The following is a 19386-nucleotide window of genomic DNA, read 5'->3' as shown; positions in this document are numbered from 1 at the left end:
CAAATTGTTTGCTAAGTAAACATTTGTAGCTGCTGCATAAAATCAACCTATTCTTGTGAAGAGAAGAGACCATTTCTATAATAAATATGCCAACAATGAAATTCCAGGTGTGTGTATTCATTACAGAAACCATTTACCGTTTAAGAAACAAATGGAAACAAACAGGGAGGGACCTACTTGAATTTGTCCAATAGAAACTCTTGTTTGCATTTTCCGTTTGGAGTAAACAGACAAAACGTTTCGCAACAAAATCGGCATAATGATTACACCCAGGCTTTGTTTTTTTTGTTTTTGTCTTTCCGAAGATGCTTGTCAGAATTGCTTATCACTCTGTGGCCTATAGTCTTATATAGACTTTCATTGCCCACTCAGCCCCCGAATTAGCATGTGAAAAGTGGCCTATTAGTGCAAGCAACGGCCGCTTAAGTGGCTCCTCATGATGACTTCTAGTCTGACCACCACACCAGTGAGAGGGAACATGCCACTTGGTGTGTGTGTGTGTGTGTGTGTGTGTGTGTGTGTGTGTGCGTGTGTGTGTGTGTGTGTGTGTGTGTGTGTGTGTGTGTGTGTGTGCGTGTGTGTGTGTGTGTGTGAGTGTGAGAGAGAGTGTGCATCTCCCAATGTGTTCATGTGCTCCGAGTGTGTTTTTGTGTGTCCAAAGCGTGTGAGTCATAGGTAGTGAGTGTGTGTGTGGTGAGAAGTGGGACCCATTCTTAAGGTGTGAGCAGCTGTGTGTGTGTGCAGAGGCCCTGGGCTGGATCCACCCACATCCCACAATAATAGCCACACACACACACACACACACACACACACACACACACACACACACACACACCACACACACACACACACACACACACACACACACACACACACACACACACACACACACACATACACACACACACACACACACACACACACACACACACACACACACACACACACACACACGCACACACTGGTGGGATGCCTGGAGAGACATTCTGTGCTCAGGCTCCAGTGGTTCCTTGCCTCAGAGCAGGAGGAGGTCATGACGGCATCTTCTCACTCATGTCTCTCTTTGTTGTCTTTCAGTCGGCTGCTTCCTCAGAAGGTGGTGAGTACATTTCTCTTTTCATTACACTTGTTCTTACATTCACTTTATCTGTGATGACAGAACACAGCACATATATTTGTTTCCTGCACCTGTATGTACTAGGCAAAGTAATAAGCTTTAAGTTGAGTTCAACGAAAGTGTTCCAAAACAAGCATGGGCCAAATGGGGCGTTTTGTCCCATGGACTTTTTTGTTGAACAATAATAGTCACTTTTTGTGTGCCTTTGTCTTGAATGCGGCTTTCTGCTTCCTGTATGTTTGCTTTTTATTGTGTGTTTATTAAGCTCTCCACAACACGCAACTCTGAGGTTATTGAATAAAACAGGCTCACAGAATATGATGTCAACCTATTTATTTACGACCTCACCAAAAGGCTCTTGTGCAAGGGTTTTAGGACAGGGTTTCCCAACTCCTCGAGTATTCCAACCAGCACACATTTTTGTTGTAGCCCCAGACAAATTCACCTGATTCCACTTATTGAGGGCTCGATGATTAGTTGAATCAGGTGTGCTTGTCCGGGGCTGCAACAAAAATGTGCGAAGTTCGGGACACTGGAGGACTGGAGTTGGGAATCACTGTTTTAGGATAGGGTTTGGGCTTGGGTGTTTGCTGTCAGTTCCCCCTTTCACAGACGTTTAATAATGTTTGCTGAACGCCATGTTCAATGGAGCTGTGGTTTTGGAGGAGCTGCTTAGCTCTTTCAATGAGCATGTGGCGAAGAAACGCTATGCTATTTATCCTGAAAACCACCTCATTAACAAAGCAACACAGGACCCATATTTGCTCTCTGCTGGCAAACTCAAGATTCCAAACCATCAAATCTAATACGGCTAACTCCAAACCAAATATCATGTCACTGAGGTCAATTGGCAGAGCTTTGAAATTAAAATATAAACAAATGTCTGGGACAAATTGATTGGTGTAATAGAAAATGGAATACGTCTCTTGCGTCTTTTAATGGGAGATGTGAAGGCTTGTAAAAACCAGCTTGTTTTATGCCTTTACAACTCTGCTGACACCTACTGATTCAGCTGGGCGAGTTGGCTAACAAAGGCATGAGCTTCTATAGTTAGACTGTATCCCGAGGCATTACTCACAACATTGTAAAGTAGTCAGTCACGAACAGTCATGATTCAGTGTCCAAGTTGTCATGTAATATTTGCAATAGCGTTTAGAGGCTACGTTGAATTATTATTTGTCCCGTGCTTGTGCATGCTTATCAGTGATCAGATACCCTGGTGCTGGAGGCTATGGATTCATCTGTGTAGTGTTTTCAGAAAGCTCCTAACAGAGGCTTACAATTCCTCAATTCCCTAAGCATTGGCAGATCGTGAACACTCCTCTTGCCTGACATTGACCATTCAAGAGCATTTTGGTAACAGACCTTACTGTCTTCCTTTTTGTGTTTTTGTTATTTTGCTTTCTGGTTGGTGGGACTTTGAAATGGGCATCTGCCGCCATAATAGCAGGCACTAACTGTGAGTCCTTGGAAGTACTTGTTTAAATAGGCCTATTTCTCTAGATTCCACAAGCTATTCCCTTCTTTTGAGTGGTTTTGGACTAATATCATTTTCTCCCCTATCTTTGAACTAGCTTAGAATTGTGTCACTGAATGAACTTTTCTCTGCTGTAGACTATGGTGCAGTATTAAGGCTGTTGTTGTCAGAACAGTCACTGTCAGAACAGGTCTGGTCCCTACCCCCATTGTCCCCTAACCACTTTCCCTACCATTTCCCTCTCTCTCCAGACCATGGTGGTGGTGTGCAGCTCCAGGGCTGCTGCAGCCAGAGCAGTCTGAACAGCAATGGCAGTCTGCCCGGCGCCGGCAGCCTCAGGAGGCTGTCAGAACGCCGGGTGGCCAGCTGGGCCGCCTGCTTCGAGCGCCTCCTCCAGGACCCCATTGGCGTCCGCTACTTCTCAGTATGTACAGTAAAGAACTCTGGGAAATTTAGTTTTATTTTAGTTCACATCATTTTAGTTCACTGTTAGTTTAGTTATGTGATCTGAAACCCAACAAACTCAACAGTCCATTATCTCTCTCATTCTCCATTCTGTTTGATGAAATCTATACTCGTCTACCTCAGACATCCAAAATTATGTTTTAGTTTGCATGTTACGTGATGTTACAGTTACCTCTCTCATTCTCCATTCTGTTGGATGAAATCAATGTGAAGCTACCTCAGACATACAGGGGTATTCAACTCTTACCCTACGAGGTCTGGTGCCTGCTGGTTTTTTGTTCTACCTGATAATTCATTTCCCCCACCTGGTGTCCCAGGTCTAAATCGGTCCCCGATTAGAGGGCAACAATGAAAAAACGCAGTGGATCTGACTTCGAGGTCCAGAGTTGAGTTTGAAGGCGTTAAACCATTCTCTTCTTATGGAATAGAAGCAATAGTTAACTATATAGTGTTAGGTTCTAATGATCAGAGTAAGAACTCGATGGACACTATGAAAGCTTAAACCAAGTTTATTCTTCCCAAAGGATCGAACAGTTGAACCGACAAAAACATGTTTACAATAGTGGTGGTATATGTACCCCACTTTGGATGGAGTCTCCTCCTTCTCGCTAAACATTGTGTCTTTATTGCTAGGCAGGAAACTAAGTGATACAGGTAATAAACTTTTCCTTCTCCCTTAACGTGACCTGACTTCGACCCCCTTCATCACTAATCCATGGCTCTCTCCCCTTATCAATGCCTGCCACATATGATCGTTTTCCCTACACTCAGTACATTTCAAGCTTAATTGCACCCACCATATACCTTCCTCCTACAGATAACCATCTACTTCTGGCGTAGACCCTCTAAACCATAGCACTCAATATTTCAACAGAATACCTGATAACTAACCCTATTTCAAGTTTAGGTGTTAGAACCCAGAATCCATCAATAGCCAATCAACACTGGACCCGAACATTCCAGGCTTACTGCAGGTATGATAAAGCTGTTGTTTGTGTTTCCACAGGAATTCCTCAAGAAGGAATTCAGTGAGGAGAATATCTTGTTCTGGCAGGGCTGCGAATACTTCAGTCATATACCTGCAACGGACAAAAAGCAGGTAAGGTTCTTCCTTGTACACATCACCAAGACCAAACCATACTTTCCTATCCAGTCCATAAGCTTTGGATGTCATGGATTGATTAAAAAAGAGCCCTCAATATACTGGACATGTCTGCGTGTCTCGACAGACAATTCCTTGGTGCCCTTAGAAGTGCTGGTTGTGCAGCACCTTGTGTGGCTGAGTGAGGATCTGTGTGTAAAACACCAGAATCAGTCCCCTTCATAACAATGGACTAGGTTATGTCATAGTTGTGTGTGTGTTTGTGTGTGTGTGTTTTTAAAACATCTTCCTCTCCTCTCCAGCTATCCCAGAGGGCAGGGGAGATCTACAACAGCTTCCTGTCCAGTAAAGCCACCACGCCGGTCAACATCGACAGTCAGGCCCAACTGGCCGACGACGTCCTCACCTCCCCATGTCCAAACATGTTCAAGGCTCAGCAGTTACAAGTGAGAGGACCAACTGCCAGGAACTCTATGTTATGTTGTTGAATAATATATTTTATGGTCAACCCACCCTTATACACACACACACACACACACACACACACACACACACACACACACACACACACACACACACACACACACACACACACACACACACACACACACACACACACACACACACACACACACACACACATACATACATAAGGCTATGAGCAGCACAGTGTCAACTTCCAGCACTGCTGGAACAATTTTTATTATTCAGTGTCATCTGCCTGTTTCCAAAATGGCTCTTGTGCTTTACCAAGGTCAAACACAAACTGGCATCCCCCCCCCCCCCCCACACACACACACGAACTCACAGGCCTGTACAATGTCAGTGTAGATCTGTCCAATGTTGTTACAAACATGACTTAATCATAGCTATTACCACATATGTCATAACACATGTCATAACTGATTGTGACCCTTCATAACACCAGACCCTTTTCTATCCCCATTTTGTCTGTAGATCTTCAACCTGATGAAGTTTGACAGCTACTCCAGGTTCCTCAAGTCTGGCCTGTATCAGGAGTGCATGCTGGCCGAGGTGGAGGGACGACCTTTACCTGACCCCTACCAGATCCCCTGTAGCCCCGCCCCCTCCAAGCACAGCGCCAGCTCCTCCCTCTCCCTCTCCACGCCCATAAAGGTACCTGCCTTGTACTAAAGTAACCTTAACAGCCAAAATAGTATCTGCTATTGTCTTAGTAACCATCGCAGATGTTTGTGTAATTTGCCTGTGGGATGCACATTTTGTGTTGTAGCCAGTATAGGTGTTTGTTAACCTTCAAAACATCAGGGTCATATTCACTTGATACCAAATGGAAGGAAAACAGACCAAAAGGGACTACCTGAACTTGTCCAATAAGAAACTCATTTTCCATTGCAATTTTTTATTGTTTCTAAATGTTTTCAATAGCAAAACGGTTTGCTACATTGTGCACTAATGTATACAACCCAGATGTTAGACATGTTGTTTGAACTAGTTGTTTTGTTGACCAATAGGAGGCCAGGAAGCAGAGGTCAGGAAGGTCACTAAATGACGACCACGGAGACGAGCATGATGAGCATAAGAAACGGGGCACCTTCTTTTCTTGGTCCCGGAACCGGAGCTTCGGGAAGGGACCCAAGAAAAAGGACATTGGAGAAATCAACCTCGGTCAGCAATTCTCAGTCATAGAAGTTAATCTTATGTATTCAATTCAAATAAAGTTTTTTTCCTGTGAGGGAACTTCTTGTGTATGGTTTCAATATTGACATGAAGCTTTCTGGCATGCATTATGTTCTTTGGTCAGGCAATACACAGCACAGCACTGCATGCTTCTGAAGCGGCATTTGAAATGGTGTTTTGAGCTTCATCTGATTTATGTCATTGGCGATGTTATGCAAATGTTTTTCCTTGATTGTAGCTTGTGTTTTAAGGGGTGGAGCTGTGTTGTGACGATGCATGGATAGTAGCTTGTCTTTTATGTGTAGCTGTGTTGTGACGATGCATGGATAGTAGCTTGTCTTTTATGTGTAGCTGTGTTGTGACGATGCATGGATAGTAGCTTGTCTTTTATGTGTAGCTGTGTTGTGATGATGCATGGATAGTAGCTTGTCTTTTATGTGTTGTTGTGTTGTGATGATGCATGGATAGTAAGTAGGGATGGGATGATACCAGTATCGTGATACTAGTTTGTATCGTGGTAAAGAAAAAAACCACAAAGGTAAACAGACCTAATGTTGGAAACAAACATCATTATGTTGTCATCCAGAGTCACATTTATTTATTTCCCGAGCTATAGCACACAATATTTTACATACAGTAGGTTTTTAAAGGAACAAATAGTTATGTCTGCTTCTTGTTCTAATTTTTTGCATGGAAAAAATATCGCAATACTGGTGCGTTTTCTGTGTATATGTGGAATGAGTTCCTAACTGTGACCTCTGACCTCCCTGGCCTTCCTGTGTTGGGTAGATTCCTGGAGCAGCAACGGTCGGAGGGAATCACAGGGTTCCTTGTCCTCAGGTGCCAGTCTGGAGCTGGCCACTTCCTGTTCAGCGGGCAAGATCGAGGTAACATCCGCATGCACGGCCAGGCCAGGTCACCATGGCAACGCTGAACCAAGATAGCTCTGTAGTAGAAGCAGACATTATACAGATCACGACTCTGTTTAGTTTCGTGGCATGTTGCCAGAAAGTCCTCTTGACTCGGGTATGCCGCTGTCAAAATGGTTATGACAGGTGTTATATGAAACATATGACTTAATGGGGGTTCATTTCAAGGTTCAGACGTTCAATGTAGTTTCTTTTACCCCATAGGGAGATTTGGTTTGCAGACAGGACAAACATTAAACACTACATACAATACAAGACATAGAGACATTGTTGCTGTTTTTAACTCTTGGTCCTCTCTCTTGCTTCTATTGAGTTTTATCTCTGACTATGGTTTGTCCTGTGTAGGGGGACAATCGTCACTCAGTGCCGGTGTGGGACAGGGTGTCCTCCGCCAAGCACTGCAATGTGACCTTGCCGGATGGCTCGTGCTCCTCTGTGACCCTGCGGCCGGGAGCCACCATCAGGGAGGTGCTCCGGGTCCTCTGTCAGAAACTCTGCATCAATATGGTCGCCGTCGACCTCTTCCTGGTGGGAGGAGAGAAGGTGAGGGAAGCACACTGATTCTTACTGTACATCTCAATGTGGATTTAGAGTGACATTATCCAGATTCATTGATGTATTAAGTAGGGCTGTCAAATGATTCAAATAATGAATCGAGTTAATGGCATTATTAATCGTGATTAATCACAATTTTAGAATTTGCTCAAATTTGGCACTAAAGAAAGATTTTTCCATTTAAAAAGCAGTGCATTGCGTTACTGGTAGGGCTGTTGCAGTGACCGTATTACCGCCACTGTCATATGTGATACTGTTGAGGTTGAGACTGGTGTTTTGCGGGTACTATTTAATGGAGCTGCCAGTTGAGGACTTGTGAGGCGTCTGTTTCTCAAACTAGACACTCTAATGTACTTGCCCATTTCTCAGAACAAGAATAGACTGACGAGTTTCAGAAGAAAGTTATTTGTTTCTAGCCATTTTGAGCCTGTAATCAATCCCACAAATGCTGATGCTCCAGATACTAAACTAGTCTAAAGAAGGACAGTTTTATTGCTTCTTTAATCAGGACAACAGTTTTCAGCTGTGCTAACATAATTGCAAAAGGGTTTTCTAATGATCAATTAGCCTTTTAAAATTATACATTTGGATTAGCTAACACAACGTGCCATTGGAACACAGGAGTGATGGTTGCTGATAATGGGCCTCTGTACACCTATGTAGATATTCCATTAAAAATCAGCCGTTTCCAGCTACAATAGTCATTTACAACATTAACAATGTCTACACTGTATTTCTGATAAATGTTATGCTATTTTAATGGACAAAAAAGGTGCTTTTCCTTCAAAAACAAGGACATTTTTAATTGACCCCAAACTTTTGAACGGTAGCGTATGAGCCCGCAAAAAAACCTGAATTAAAATAATGATTGTGCCATTATACAATACATAGTCTAATAGCCTGCCGCATATTACTCACGGCAGAAAAACATACAAAAAACTGATTTAAGATGTCTTTGGTGTAAGATATAATTGGTCTAGCCCAGTGGTTCCCAAACTTTTTATAGTCTCGTACCCCTTCAAACATTCAACCTCCAGCTGCATACTCCCTCTAGCACCAGGGTAAGCGCACTCTCTCAAATGTTGTTTTTTTGCCACAATTGTAAGCCTGCCACACACACACTATATGATACATTTATTAAACATAAGAATGAGTGTGAGTTTTTGTCACAACCCGGCTTGTGGGAAGTGAAAAAGAGCTCTTATAGGACCAGGGCACAAATAATAATATAATAATAATCAATAATTTTGCTCTTTATTTAGCCATCTTACATATAAAACTTTTTTTGTTCATTGGAAATTGTGAATAACTTACCACAGGTTAAGGAGAAGGGTGTGCTTGAAAGGATGCACATAACTCTGCAATGTTGGGTTGTATTGGAGAGAGTCTCAGTCTTAAATCATTTTCCACACACAGTTTGTGCCTGTATTTAGTTTTCATGCTAGTGAGGGCATCAGTGTCTTAACAGCGTGATTTGCCAATGCAGGATACTCTGAGCGCAGCCCAATACAAAAATCGGGCAGTGGCTTCTGATTAAATGAGGTTTTCGCAGAACCTCTTGTTGCAATTTCGATTGATCAAATATTGGTAAGTGGACTGGAGGCAGGGCATGAAAGGGATAAGAATACAGTTGTTTGTGTCATCCCTTTTGGGAAAGTACCTGTGTAAATGCGCACCCAACTCACTCAGATGCTTCGCTATATCACATTTGACATTGTCTGTAAGCTTCATTTGCACACACAAAATCATACAATGATCGAAAGACCTGTGTGTTGTCCTTGTTAATGCAGACAGAGAAGAGCTCCAACTTCTTAATCGTAGCCTCAATTTTGTCCCGCACATTGAATATAGTTGTGGAGAGTCCCTGTAATCCTAGATTCAGATCATTCAGGCGAGAAAAAACATCACCCAGATAGGCCAGTCGTGTGAGAAACTCATCATAATGCAAGCGGTCAGACAAGTGAAAATTATGGTCAGTAAAGAAAACTTTAAGCTCGTCTCTCAATTATAATTTTTTTTGTCAATACTTTGCCCCTTGATAACCAGCGCACTTCTGTATGTTGTAAAAGTGTTACATGGTCGCTGCCCATATCATTGCATAGTGCAGAAAATACACAAGAGTTCAGGGGCCTTGCTTTAACAAAGTTAACAATTATCACTGTAGTGTCCAAAACATCTTTCAAGCTGTCAGGCATTCCTTTGGCAGCAAGAGCCTCTCGGTGGATGCTGCAGTGTACCCAAGTGGCGTCGGGAGCAATTGCTTGCACCCGCGTTACCACTCTGCCCCTGAACAAGGCAGTTAACCCACTGTTCCCCGGTAGGCCGTAATTGTAAATAAGAATTTGTTCTTAACTGACTTGCCTAATTAAATTAAGGTAAAAAATATATAAATAAAATATGTTATACAATATTTGGACTAGAGGCACACAGTCTTCAGCGATTTAGCTAAAAACGCAAGCGTTGACTGTAGCTGTGTTTCATGTTGGGTTCTGCTCCGAAAACGTTCCGTGCGGAAACACGTGTGCTTAAAAGGTTCCGTGCAGTGAATTAATGGAGCCGATTAATGGCTTTTTGGATAAAAGCGTCTGCTAAATGGCATATATATTATAATTATATTGGTTAGGCATTGCTTCATGGCATTATGAGTAGGTTTTCATGTTGTTTTCAATTTTGTTTAGCCTTTAGTGCTGGACCAAGATTGCATGACCCTCAGCTCACGGGACCTCAGAATGGAAAAGCGCACCCTGTTCAGGTAATAGCAGATGCATCTACTGTATACACTACATGGCAGAAAAGTATGTGGACAACCATTCAAATTAGTGTATTTGACTATTTCAGCCACACCTGTTGCTGACATGTGTATAAAATTGAGCACACAGCCATGCAATCCCCATAGACAAACATTGGCAGTAGAATTGCTCGTACGGAAGAGCTCAGTGACTTTCAACGTGGCACCGTCATAGGATGCCACCTTTCCAAAGTCAGTTTGTCAAATTTTTGCCCTGCTAGAGCTTCCCCGGTCAACTGTAAGTGCTGTTATTGTGAAGTGGAAATGTCTAGGAGCAACAACAGCTCAGCCGTGAAGTGGTAGGCCACACAAACTCTCTAAACGGGACCGCCGAGTGCTGAAGTGCGTAGCTCGTAAAAATCCTCAGTTCTCGGTTGCAACACTCACTGCCGAGTTCCAGACTGCCTCTGGAAGCAATGTCAGCACAAGAACTGTTCCTCAGGAGCTTCATGAAATGGGTTTCCATGGCCGAGCAGCCGCACATAAGCCTAAGATCACCATGCGCAATGCCAAGCGTTGGCTGGAGTGGTGTAAAGCTCGCAGCCATTGGACTGGAAGCGCGAGGAAACACGTTCTCTGGAGTGATGAATCATGCTTCACCATCTGGCTGTCCGATGGCGTAATCTGGGTTTGGCGGATGCCAGGAGAACGCTACCTGCCCAAATGCATAGTGCCAACTGTAAAGTTTGGTGGAGGAGGAATAATGGTCTGGGGCTGTTTTTCATGGTTTGGGCTAGGCCCCTTAGTTCCAGTCAAGGGAAATCTTAAAGTTTCAGCATTCAATGACATTATAGACGATTATGTTCTTCCAACTTGGTGGCAACTTGGAAGGCCCTTTCCTGTTTCAGCATGACAATGCCTCTGTCCACAAAGCGAAATCCATACAGAAATGGTTTGTCGAGATTGGTGTGGAAGAACTTGACTGGCCTGCACAGAGACCTGACCTCAACCCCATCGAACACCTTTGGGATGAATTGGAACGCCAACTGCGAGCCAGGCCTAATCGCCCTACATCAGTGCCCGACCCCACTAATGCTCTTGTCGCTCCACCAACGTTCCAACATCTAGTGAAAGCCTTCCCAGAAGAGTGGAGGCTGTTATAGCAGCAAAGGGGGGACCAACTCCATATAAGCGCCCATGATTTTGGAATGAGATGTTCGACGAGCAGGTGTCCGCACATATAATGTATCTCTATATTATTATGTCTCTATATCTCTCTCTCTCTCTCACATTCCACCCTTTTTATTTACCAATGTAAAATGTCAAATAACTCTTCGCACCTCCATTCTCCCAAGAGCATCTTAATAAAATCATATGATTGGGTAAGAGAAAGTATCTGTATATTTATTTTCCCTCTATTTTTAGGCTGGACCTGGTACCCATTAATCGGTCCGTAGGCTTGAAGGCCAAACCCACCAAACCCGTCACTGAGGTGCTGCGCCCTGTCGTGGCGAAGTATGGCCTCCACCTCAACGATCTGGTGGCCAAAATAGTAAGTCTGGCTGGGTCGCCTCGAGGTTTTCTGTTTGCAGCTGTGTATCCAACCCACCCCAGCGCTTCTGTAGAGCATGACAGTGACACTGGGTGGAGTCTCATTGGCTTGGAAGGGGGAAGGAACCTCATGCTCTTCAAATGTTACTGGGTGGTTAGCTCATTCTGACTCAACCAGCCTCAGATTTTGCAGAGAGAGGGCTATAATTATGAATGACTACACTCCTGAAACATGAGGGATGAAGGGGGTAGAAAGACTCCTCCCTTTCCCCCAAATCCTTGCCTGTTAGTTGGTTTATTTTTGTCCTGTGGTGTGTTTCCAAGCATTTACCCTAGTATTATACAGGAAGCTAAAGCCACATTCTAAGTAGAGCGAGGGCTTCCATGTCTTACATGGTTAATGATAGTACACAGAAGTTGAGATGATACGCTACATGTTTGAATGACATGCTAATATGGCATCATCCTAATCTGTTGAAATGGATTGGAACATGCTAATAATGCTAGCAAGCTAACTTGCTAAAATGTTGTGTATTTTGACAGAGTGGAGAAACGGAGCCTTTAGACCTAGGGGCGGCCATATCCAGCCTCGACGGTTTGCGCATAGTGCTGGAAAGAGCGGATCCCTCTGCTTCAGGGAAAGGTAAAACCGCCACCATACCAAACTCCAAAACACAAGAGACAAGGTCAACCAACCCTGAAGAAGGTCACTGTTTCCACTCACTCCTACAGTGACCTTGCATGGTCCCAGTTTGTCTTGCCAGTGTAACCAAGCTAAGAATGAACCACAAGCTCACTCCACAGCTAGCTTGAAATGTCATCGTTGGAGCTATCCAATTGGTACCTGTTGTATAGCTCAAACGGTTTGCACGGGCAGTCTAGTTCAAGCCCAGTCAGAGGTAGGTTCAGGGAGGCAGCGCTACATGCTAAGCTAGCACACTGACACCGGTTATACCAACACCTATAGTTACTGTCCATAGGAGTTAGCAAGACGGCACAAACAGATCTGGGACCAGGCTAACAGTGACCCACTGGCATACTCAAACCCCCAATCACCCTAAGATAGTGACTGGACAAATCCAATGGCAACATTTTTCCAATGTTGACCTTGCACTTCAGCCCATCTGTTTCCAGGAATTCAAACCACTCTTGTAATCTATGTCCTGTTTTGTTGTCCCACTTACTTCTAGTGATAATGGCTCGTTGGCTCAGATTCACCCCCATGTTGTTTTTCTCTATAGATTCCAAGTCCAAGTCAGCCTCCTTGAAAGCCCATCTGCCATCTTTGACCAGCAGGAGTCTTTCAGCAACAGTAAGGAGACTTCCTTCTTTTATACCTGTTTCCACTTTTCTCAAGTATCCTTAAACTTCTAAATGTTCTGTCTCTGGCTCCCCTGCTATGCTGCTTCTTAACAATTTAACGTCACATAATAATTGCTCAAGTGCTCTGCTCTACTTTGTTCCAAGTGGTTTCCTTGCTTGAATGCTGGCTGCAGCTGACTTGAACACTGACTGACCCCCTGCTTTGTAGTTCAGCCTCCAGGTCGCCTTTATAGTTGAGACCTGACCTTGTCCCCTAGGGATATTACATTAACTTGATTTACTAAGCACCAACGAAACAACGCACATCAAAGAAACAACACGCATAAAAGGAACAACGTGCCTGTGTTTTATGGTTGTTTCGGGGGTTTTCCTTTACTTCTGAATATAACAGGGCAACAGGTGCAAACACTTAAACACTCACAGTGTAAGTCAATCTGTCCGGGATGTGTCGTAGTGGTGTTAGTACAGGGCATGCACAGCTTCCTCCCTCCCCCTTAATGGAGTGCGTTGTTATTGTTGCGTCTGCAGGGAGATGACAGGTCATCAGGAAAGGCAAGCGGACCAGACCCGTCGCTTCCTACGGAAAAGAGAAAACCGAAAAAGATTAATATAGATGAAGCTGAAGGTAAATCATCCCCCTCTCTTTCTACTCTGTGGTGGCTTCTCTGAGCTTTGCTTCGCTGCGTCACCAACACCATCTCTTTGGCATCATTCAAAGGAGCCTTCAACCTTCACAGTTATCTCTCAGTGCAGCGTGGGGCTGTGTACTGTACACATTAAACTAACTAATCCCCTTTTTATCTGACCTGTTTCCTTGTTCTTGGGGAGGGTTTTATGAATAGGAAGTAACTGCTTTCTCTCTCTTTAGAATTCTTCGAGCTCCTGAGCCGGGCACAGAGCAGCCGGAGAAATGCCCAGAGAGGCCTCCTGAACAAAGAGGACCTGGAGTTACCTGACTTCCTGCGGTTAACCACCTGCTCCCCCTCCACTGCCTCCCTAGGCGCGACTTGCTCCACCCCCACCTCCATCAAACAGGGCCAGGGGGCAGGCAGGGTGAACGGGGTGGGCGGCACCCCCGCCCGGGGTCCCCTCAACGCCAGCCTGCGCTCCGAGAGCCTGGACTCCTCCCTCAGCAGTGCCAACGGACACTCCCACTCCGCTGCCGGGCGCAGGGCACTGCCCCCAGCCCGCCACCCAATACCCACCTTCGGCGCCACCCTCTCCCCCATCCCCCGCCTCTTGGAGGCTAGAGGCCCGGGCCTCAGAACGCTGGAGGAAGACACCCATGATGACCTGACCCTAGTGGGAGAGGGGGACATCAACAGCCCCAACAGCACCCTTCTGCCCCCCTCGCCGATGCCGCTGTCCCACGAGGGCAGCCTGCCCGAGGCTAACTTCACCCCTCCTGCGCCCTGCGCCCAAACCTCCCAGGATGGATGTGGGAATGGCCAGCCCAGCTCAGGTATTTCCACATTGTGACTATGTATTAGTGTGTTGGTGTGTGTGTGTGTGTATATGTGTTTGTGTATGTGTGAGACATGGAGAGTGTGTGATCGTGTGTGTCTGAGGGTGACCTGACATCCAATGACAACTCATTTTATACTGACTTCAATGCACTTTATGTACAACTGCTCTCTCAGTTGTACCCCAATCATTTTTACTCTTTTGAATACTTTCTAATAAACATAGATAGCATTGTTTGTGGTCACTTTCAATAGTAAGTTGAGTTCAATTGTAAATAGTGATGTATATATTTTAAAATGAATGACATTTACATTGGAATACCACTGAACTGAGGGGTTTTACAACCTAACTGAGATTTGAGGTGATAGTAAACCATAGAAAGTTTCCTATTGTTGTACCTCAGAGTATATGAGGATACAGATTTGACCCAGGTGAATAAACTCTCATTATACATTCATAATGCTTTAATGGTCAAAATGACAATTGTCATTACAATCCATGAAAAATAGTCCTACTATAATTTCACAGCAACCAATTGTAGCAAGCTACAATTACTATGCAGGTGTGAATTGTTTGGTTTGATTGACTGTAATAGAAAACCTGAGAGATTGCCATGAGTCACAGCCAGCATTCATGTCAGTCAATAAAAGCTCTCTGCTTGCATTGTGAGTTTATAATTGGTGTGTAGTTCTCTGCCCAGTACACAGCTACAGACAAGATAAAAATAAACCAAAGAGTTATGAAATTGTTATTTGAAAAGATGATCATGTACTTTGTATTATTTGTATTGAATTATTTGAATTGAAAAGCTGTATTTTCTTCCATCCCATCATCTAATGCAATGCAATTCAACAATGCCAATAAGTATTTCACTCTGGTTTTAAAATTCAATTAAATATATAGAGAAAGAAAACAAAAATCATTTTTTTTCTTCACAAAATGGTGATAATTATAGACAGTGATGATAGAGCTAGTTTAACATGAACGGTATCATTGTTGAATTGCATGTCACACTCTGTTTGGAATCATCCTCTCCTTCTGTGGATGCCTGTTGTAGATAATCATGAACATTCATTCTGTATCTGTGTTTGATTAGATCTAATAAATGTTAGACCTGGAATCACATCGTCTGTATTTTTACACATTTGTAATCTCAAATTCAGTTACTACTCCATGTCTCCTCTTCACCAACTTTCCCCAACACGACCTACATCTCTTTCATTTAGTTTGTCTTCCACCTCCTTCTCCCTGTCCTGTTCTTGCATGCTAGCTGCTTTGTCTGTGTACTTCTGAGAAGTTTGTGGCGTCTGTGTCTGGGTAATTCAGATTTTTTTGTTGTGTTTGTGTGTAATTCTGATTGTTGTGTCTGTGTGAGAGGGTCATTCGATGTTGTGTTTGTGTGTAATTCTGATTTGTTGTGTCTTCTGAGGGATTGCAACATTTCTGTAACTTTCCCAAAATGCCCAGGTTTTCCAGAACTCCTGGTTGGAAGATTATTTCCTCTTGATTCCAGGAATCTTCCAACCAGTTCTGGAAAACATGTATTTACTGTAATGTACCATCTCATGTACCATCTCATCTAATGCTTTTAGTATGAGCCGTGTATATCTGTATCACTCCTGGATTTTATTTCCCATACCCCCTACCCACTGGTCAGTTTCTCATTCTCCACTATATACAGTAGGACCTTTAAGTGAGGTTGATAGTCATGGTGATCCAGAGAAGTCGGTGAATGCAGTCAACTAACTCCTGATAATTGTAGTTTTCCAAATGATTTTGTTGCTCCTGATAACGGCATGCTCTGATTGAATGCACGCTGCCACAACAGTCCCAAATGAATCTAGTTTCACCTGTTCAAACACCTATTAGAATAATAACAACACACTTTGAAATCCCAATTTAAAAGTGAGCCTGATCCAGCTGTGCTGTTTGAAGAACTGTACAGCTAAAAAAATATATCAAGAAGCAAGACGGCTAGAATTACATAAGGTGTTTACATGTCTCAGCTCATCTATTTAGTATGTATTATGATCCCCATTAGCTGTTGCCAAGGCAGCAGCTACTCTTCCTGGGTCCAAACAGGATTTAAACAATTACATCACAACAAAACAAAACAACAGCCTACGTCATAAATAAAACAATACATCATACAGGACATTATTACTCTCTAGTTACAAATGTACAATACTACAATACAGCAATATTACAATGTGTTTGTTTGTAGAGTGTCTGTGTGTGTCTCTCTTTACTGTCCGTGTTTTGAGGTGAGGTTTTATGTAAAAAAAAACAGATTTAACTGCTCACTTGAATTACTACGTAGAGGCATGTAGTCATGGCTCTACGTAGTACTGTGCGTTTCCCCAGAGTCTATTCTGGACATGGGGACTGTGAAGAGACCCCTGGTGGTATGCCTTGTGCGGTATGTATGGGTGTCTGAGTTGTGTGTTAGCGGTTTGAATAGACAGTTCGGTGATTTCAACGTGTCAATACTTCTCACAAAGACAAGTAGTGATGCAGTCAATCTCTCCTCTACTTTGAGCCAGGAGAGATTGACATGCACGTTATTGATATTAGCCCTCCGAGTACATTTAAGGGCCAGCCGTGCTGCTCTGTTCTGGGCCAACTGTAATTTGCCTATGCCCTTCTTTGTGTCACTTGACCATATAACTGGGCAGTAGTCCAGGTGTGATAAAACTAGGCCCTGTAGGGCGTATTTTGTTGATTATGATGTCAAGAAAGCAGAGCAACGACCTATATGTTTTGACCTATATGTTTTGACTTATATGTTTTGACCATGCCAGTTTACAATCAAGGGTTATACCCAGCAGTATCCTAAACTTGCTCAATTGCCACTTTATTCATTACAAGATTTAGATGAGGTTTAGGGTTTAGAAAATTATTTGTCCCAAATAAAATGCTTAAAGTTTTTTTTATATATTTAGGGCTAGCTTATTACTAGCCACCCATTCTAAAACGGACTGCAGCTCTTTGGTAAGTGTTGCAGTGATTTCACTTGCTGTGGTAGCTGACGTGTATAATGTTGAGTCATCAGCATATATAAACACACAGGCTTTACTTAATGCTAGTGGTAGGTCATTAGTAAAAATAGAAAAAAGTAAGGGGCCAAGATGGATACCTTGAGGTATGCCAAACTATACCTGGTTTACGTTAGAGAGTCTTCCATTAAAGAACACCCTCTGTGTTCTGTTAGACAGGAAACTCTTGAAACATGATATGGCAGAGGATATAAAGCAAAAAAGTGTTTTCAGCATCTGACCTGGGTTCAAATAGCATTAATTTTCTTTCAAATACTTAAGCATGCGCTTGATCAAACTTGTCTGATGCAATGGAACCAATAGTCCCCAAAGTGCAAACCAATGGAATAGTCTTCTGAAGTGCATCCATATAGCACTCCAGGCAGGCTCAATCAAAACATTGAAGCATTTGAATGAAAACAAATTATGTTTAACCCATGCCTGCAGCTCAAAGGGTGGCACACTTCAAAGTACACCGAGTCCATCACTCCGGAGGACACGACGTGTCTAGCCCTGACCTTTTCTAAATGGCTCTGTCAATAGATATCTGTAAGGTGATATGTGTACACAAGATGATACGAGTGGGTAGAATCAGACTCACAGAGTCTCTCTCGGCTTGTCTTTTCTGGTTACTAAGCGCATCAGCCTGATTCTGCCACATTAGGAACCATGGTAACAGGTCCGCCTTGCATCAGTTGACTGTGCTGCTGCAGAGAGAAACTGTTGCTATTTTTGTGGGGGGGGGTTGTTCTTTTTCTGTCTCTGTACTCTCGCTCTCACTCTCACTCACTGCCCGCTCCAAGCTAAACAGAAAGTCCCTGCCTGAAAATGCATAGAATTTTTGTTCTTTATTATGCATGCAGTATTTATGTTCTGTTCTTTACCTGTGCCTTGCGGAATGCTCTTGCTTGCACGACAGCCAGTACGCATCTGTATGCACGACAGCCAGTACGCATCTGTATGCATGACAGCCAGTACGCATCTGTATGCACGACAGCTAGTACGCATCTGTATGCACGGAGGAATGCGGCATGCACACAATTAGTGACAGTACATCTGAAAGGTAACATTTTTCTGTCACATTATGATGGCCTGGAAGGAATTACCTTTGACCTTGAAAAAAGACAAATTGACACATCATCAGAGAGAAATAATTGTATGCAGTGCATCAAGCACATTTCTGAGTAAACTCAAATAATTAGATGTTGTATCATTCATTTACATATAAATGCAATCATCTCGCACTTCAGTCAATCAAACTACTGTCTTCTTAATAATCAGTGGGATGAGTAGAAATGAAATCATTTCTCTGTTAGTTTATGTTATGGCTACTGTCAAAACTCCCATCCTCTGCTGGAGAAAGTGTTTTCCACAGGTTAACAGACGCCATATATTACAAACCAAAGGATTCATCTAAGTAGGAGCCAAGGGTTTATGTTCCCTGGGGTTTACTTATTAGAGTGGAACGGAGTAGCAGTGGAATGACGTTCACCTCCACTTTGGCTTAGATGTTAATTAACTAATATCTGTTCAAGTTTTGGGCTCCCGAGTGGCGCAGTGGTCTAAGACACTGCATCTCAGTGCAAGAGTGTGCTGCCCTATGGGCGCACTGCAGTACCTGGTTCGTATCCAGGCTGCATCACATCTGGCTGTGATTGGGGGTCCCATAGGGCGGCGCACAATTGGCCCAGCTTCGCCAGGGTTTGGCCTGGTTAGTCCGTCATTGTAAATAAGAATTTGTTCTTAGCTGACATGCCTAGTTAAATAAAGGTAAAAAAAAATAGGATGAAAAAGCTAGTGATGTTCTCATACAAACACAGAAACCCCAGCTGTAACTCAAACATATGTCCCAGTTAAAGCAACCTCTTCCAGCTGTTACCGACTACAGGTAGGCCCTAATATTTGTGTTTGTAAACTGAGGGGTTTTGGCAAATGTAACTAATGCCAATAAGGGTGGTTTTGAGTAGACTGGTCCCAGATC

General features: G+C 43.4%; 1 protein-coding gene across 2 annotated transcripts in view; it reads left to right on the top strand.

Annotated features, from left to right (window-relative positions):
* Positions 1-15495, top strand: part of LOC115198197 (regulator of G-protein signaling 12-like) — a 66338-nt gene extending 50843 nt beyond the window's left edge. Inside the window, exons 4-17 of one of the 2 annotated variants that reach the window (XM_029759959.1) lie at positions 1078-1099; positions 2846-3018; positions 4066-4158; positions 4464-4607; positions 5119-5298; positions 5655-5808; positions 6610-6707; positions 7095-7292; positions 9983-10056; positions 11458-11584; positions 12127-12226; positions 12825-12895; positions 13435-13531; positions 13775-15495. In XM_029759959.1, the coding sequence (XP_029615819.1) occupies positions 1078-1099; positions 2846-3018; positions 4066-4158; positions 4464-4607; positions 5119-5298; positions 5655-5808; positions 6610-6707; positions 7095-7292; positions 9983-10056; positions 11458-11584; positions 12127-12226; positions 12825-12895; positions 13435-13531; positions 13775-14385 (2142 nt within the window). In that variant the 3' untranslated portion in view covers positions 14386-15495. The remainder of the gene's footprint in view (positions 1-1077; positions 1100-2845; positions 3019-4065; positions 4159-4463; positions 4608-5118; positions 5299-5654; positions 5809-6609; positions 6708-7094; positions 7293-9982; positions 10057-11457; positions 11585-12126; positions 12227-12824; positions 12896-13434; positions 13532-13774) is intronic. The other variant, XM_029759960.1, reaches the window with a different exon arrangement.
* The last annotated feature ends 3891 nt before the right edge of the window (positions 15496-19386 follow it).

The sequence above is a fragment of the Salmo trutta genome, chromosome 8 (assembly GCF_901001165.1).
Source record: "Salmo trutta chromosome 8, fSalTru1.1, whole genome shotgun sequence".
NCBI lineage: Eukaryota > Metazoa > Chordata > Actinopteri > Salmoniformes > Salmonidae > Salmo > Salmo trutta.
Note: the sequence above shows the minus strand (reverse complement) of the source record. Positions and strands in the feature narration are given on the sequence as shown.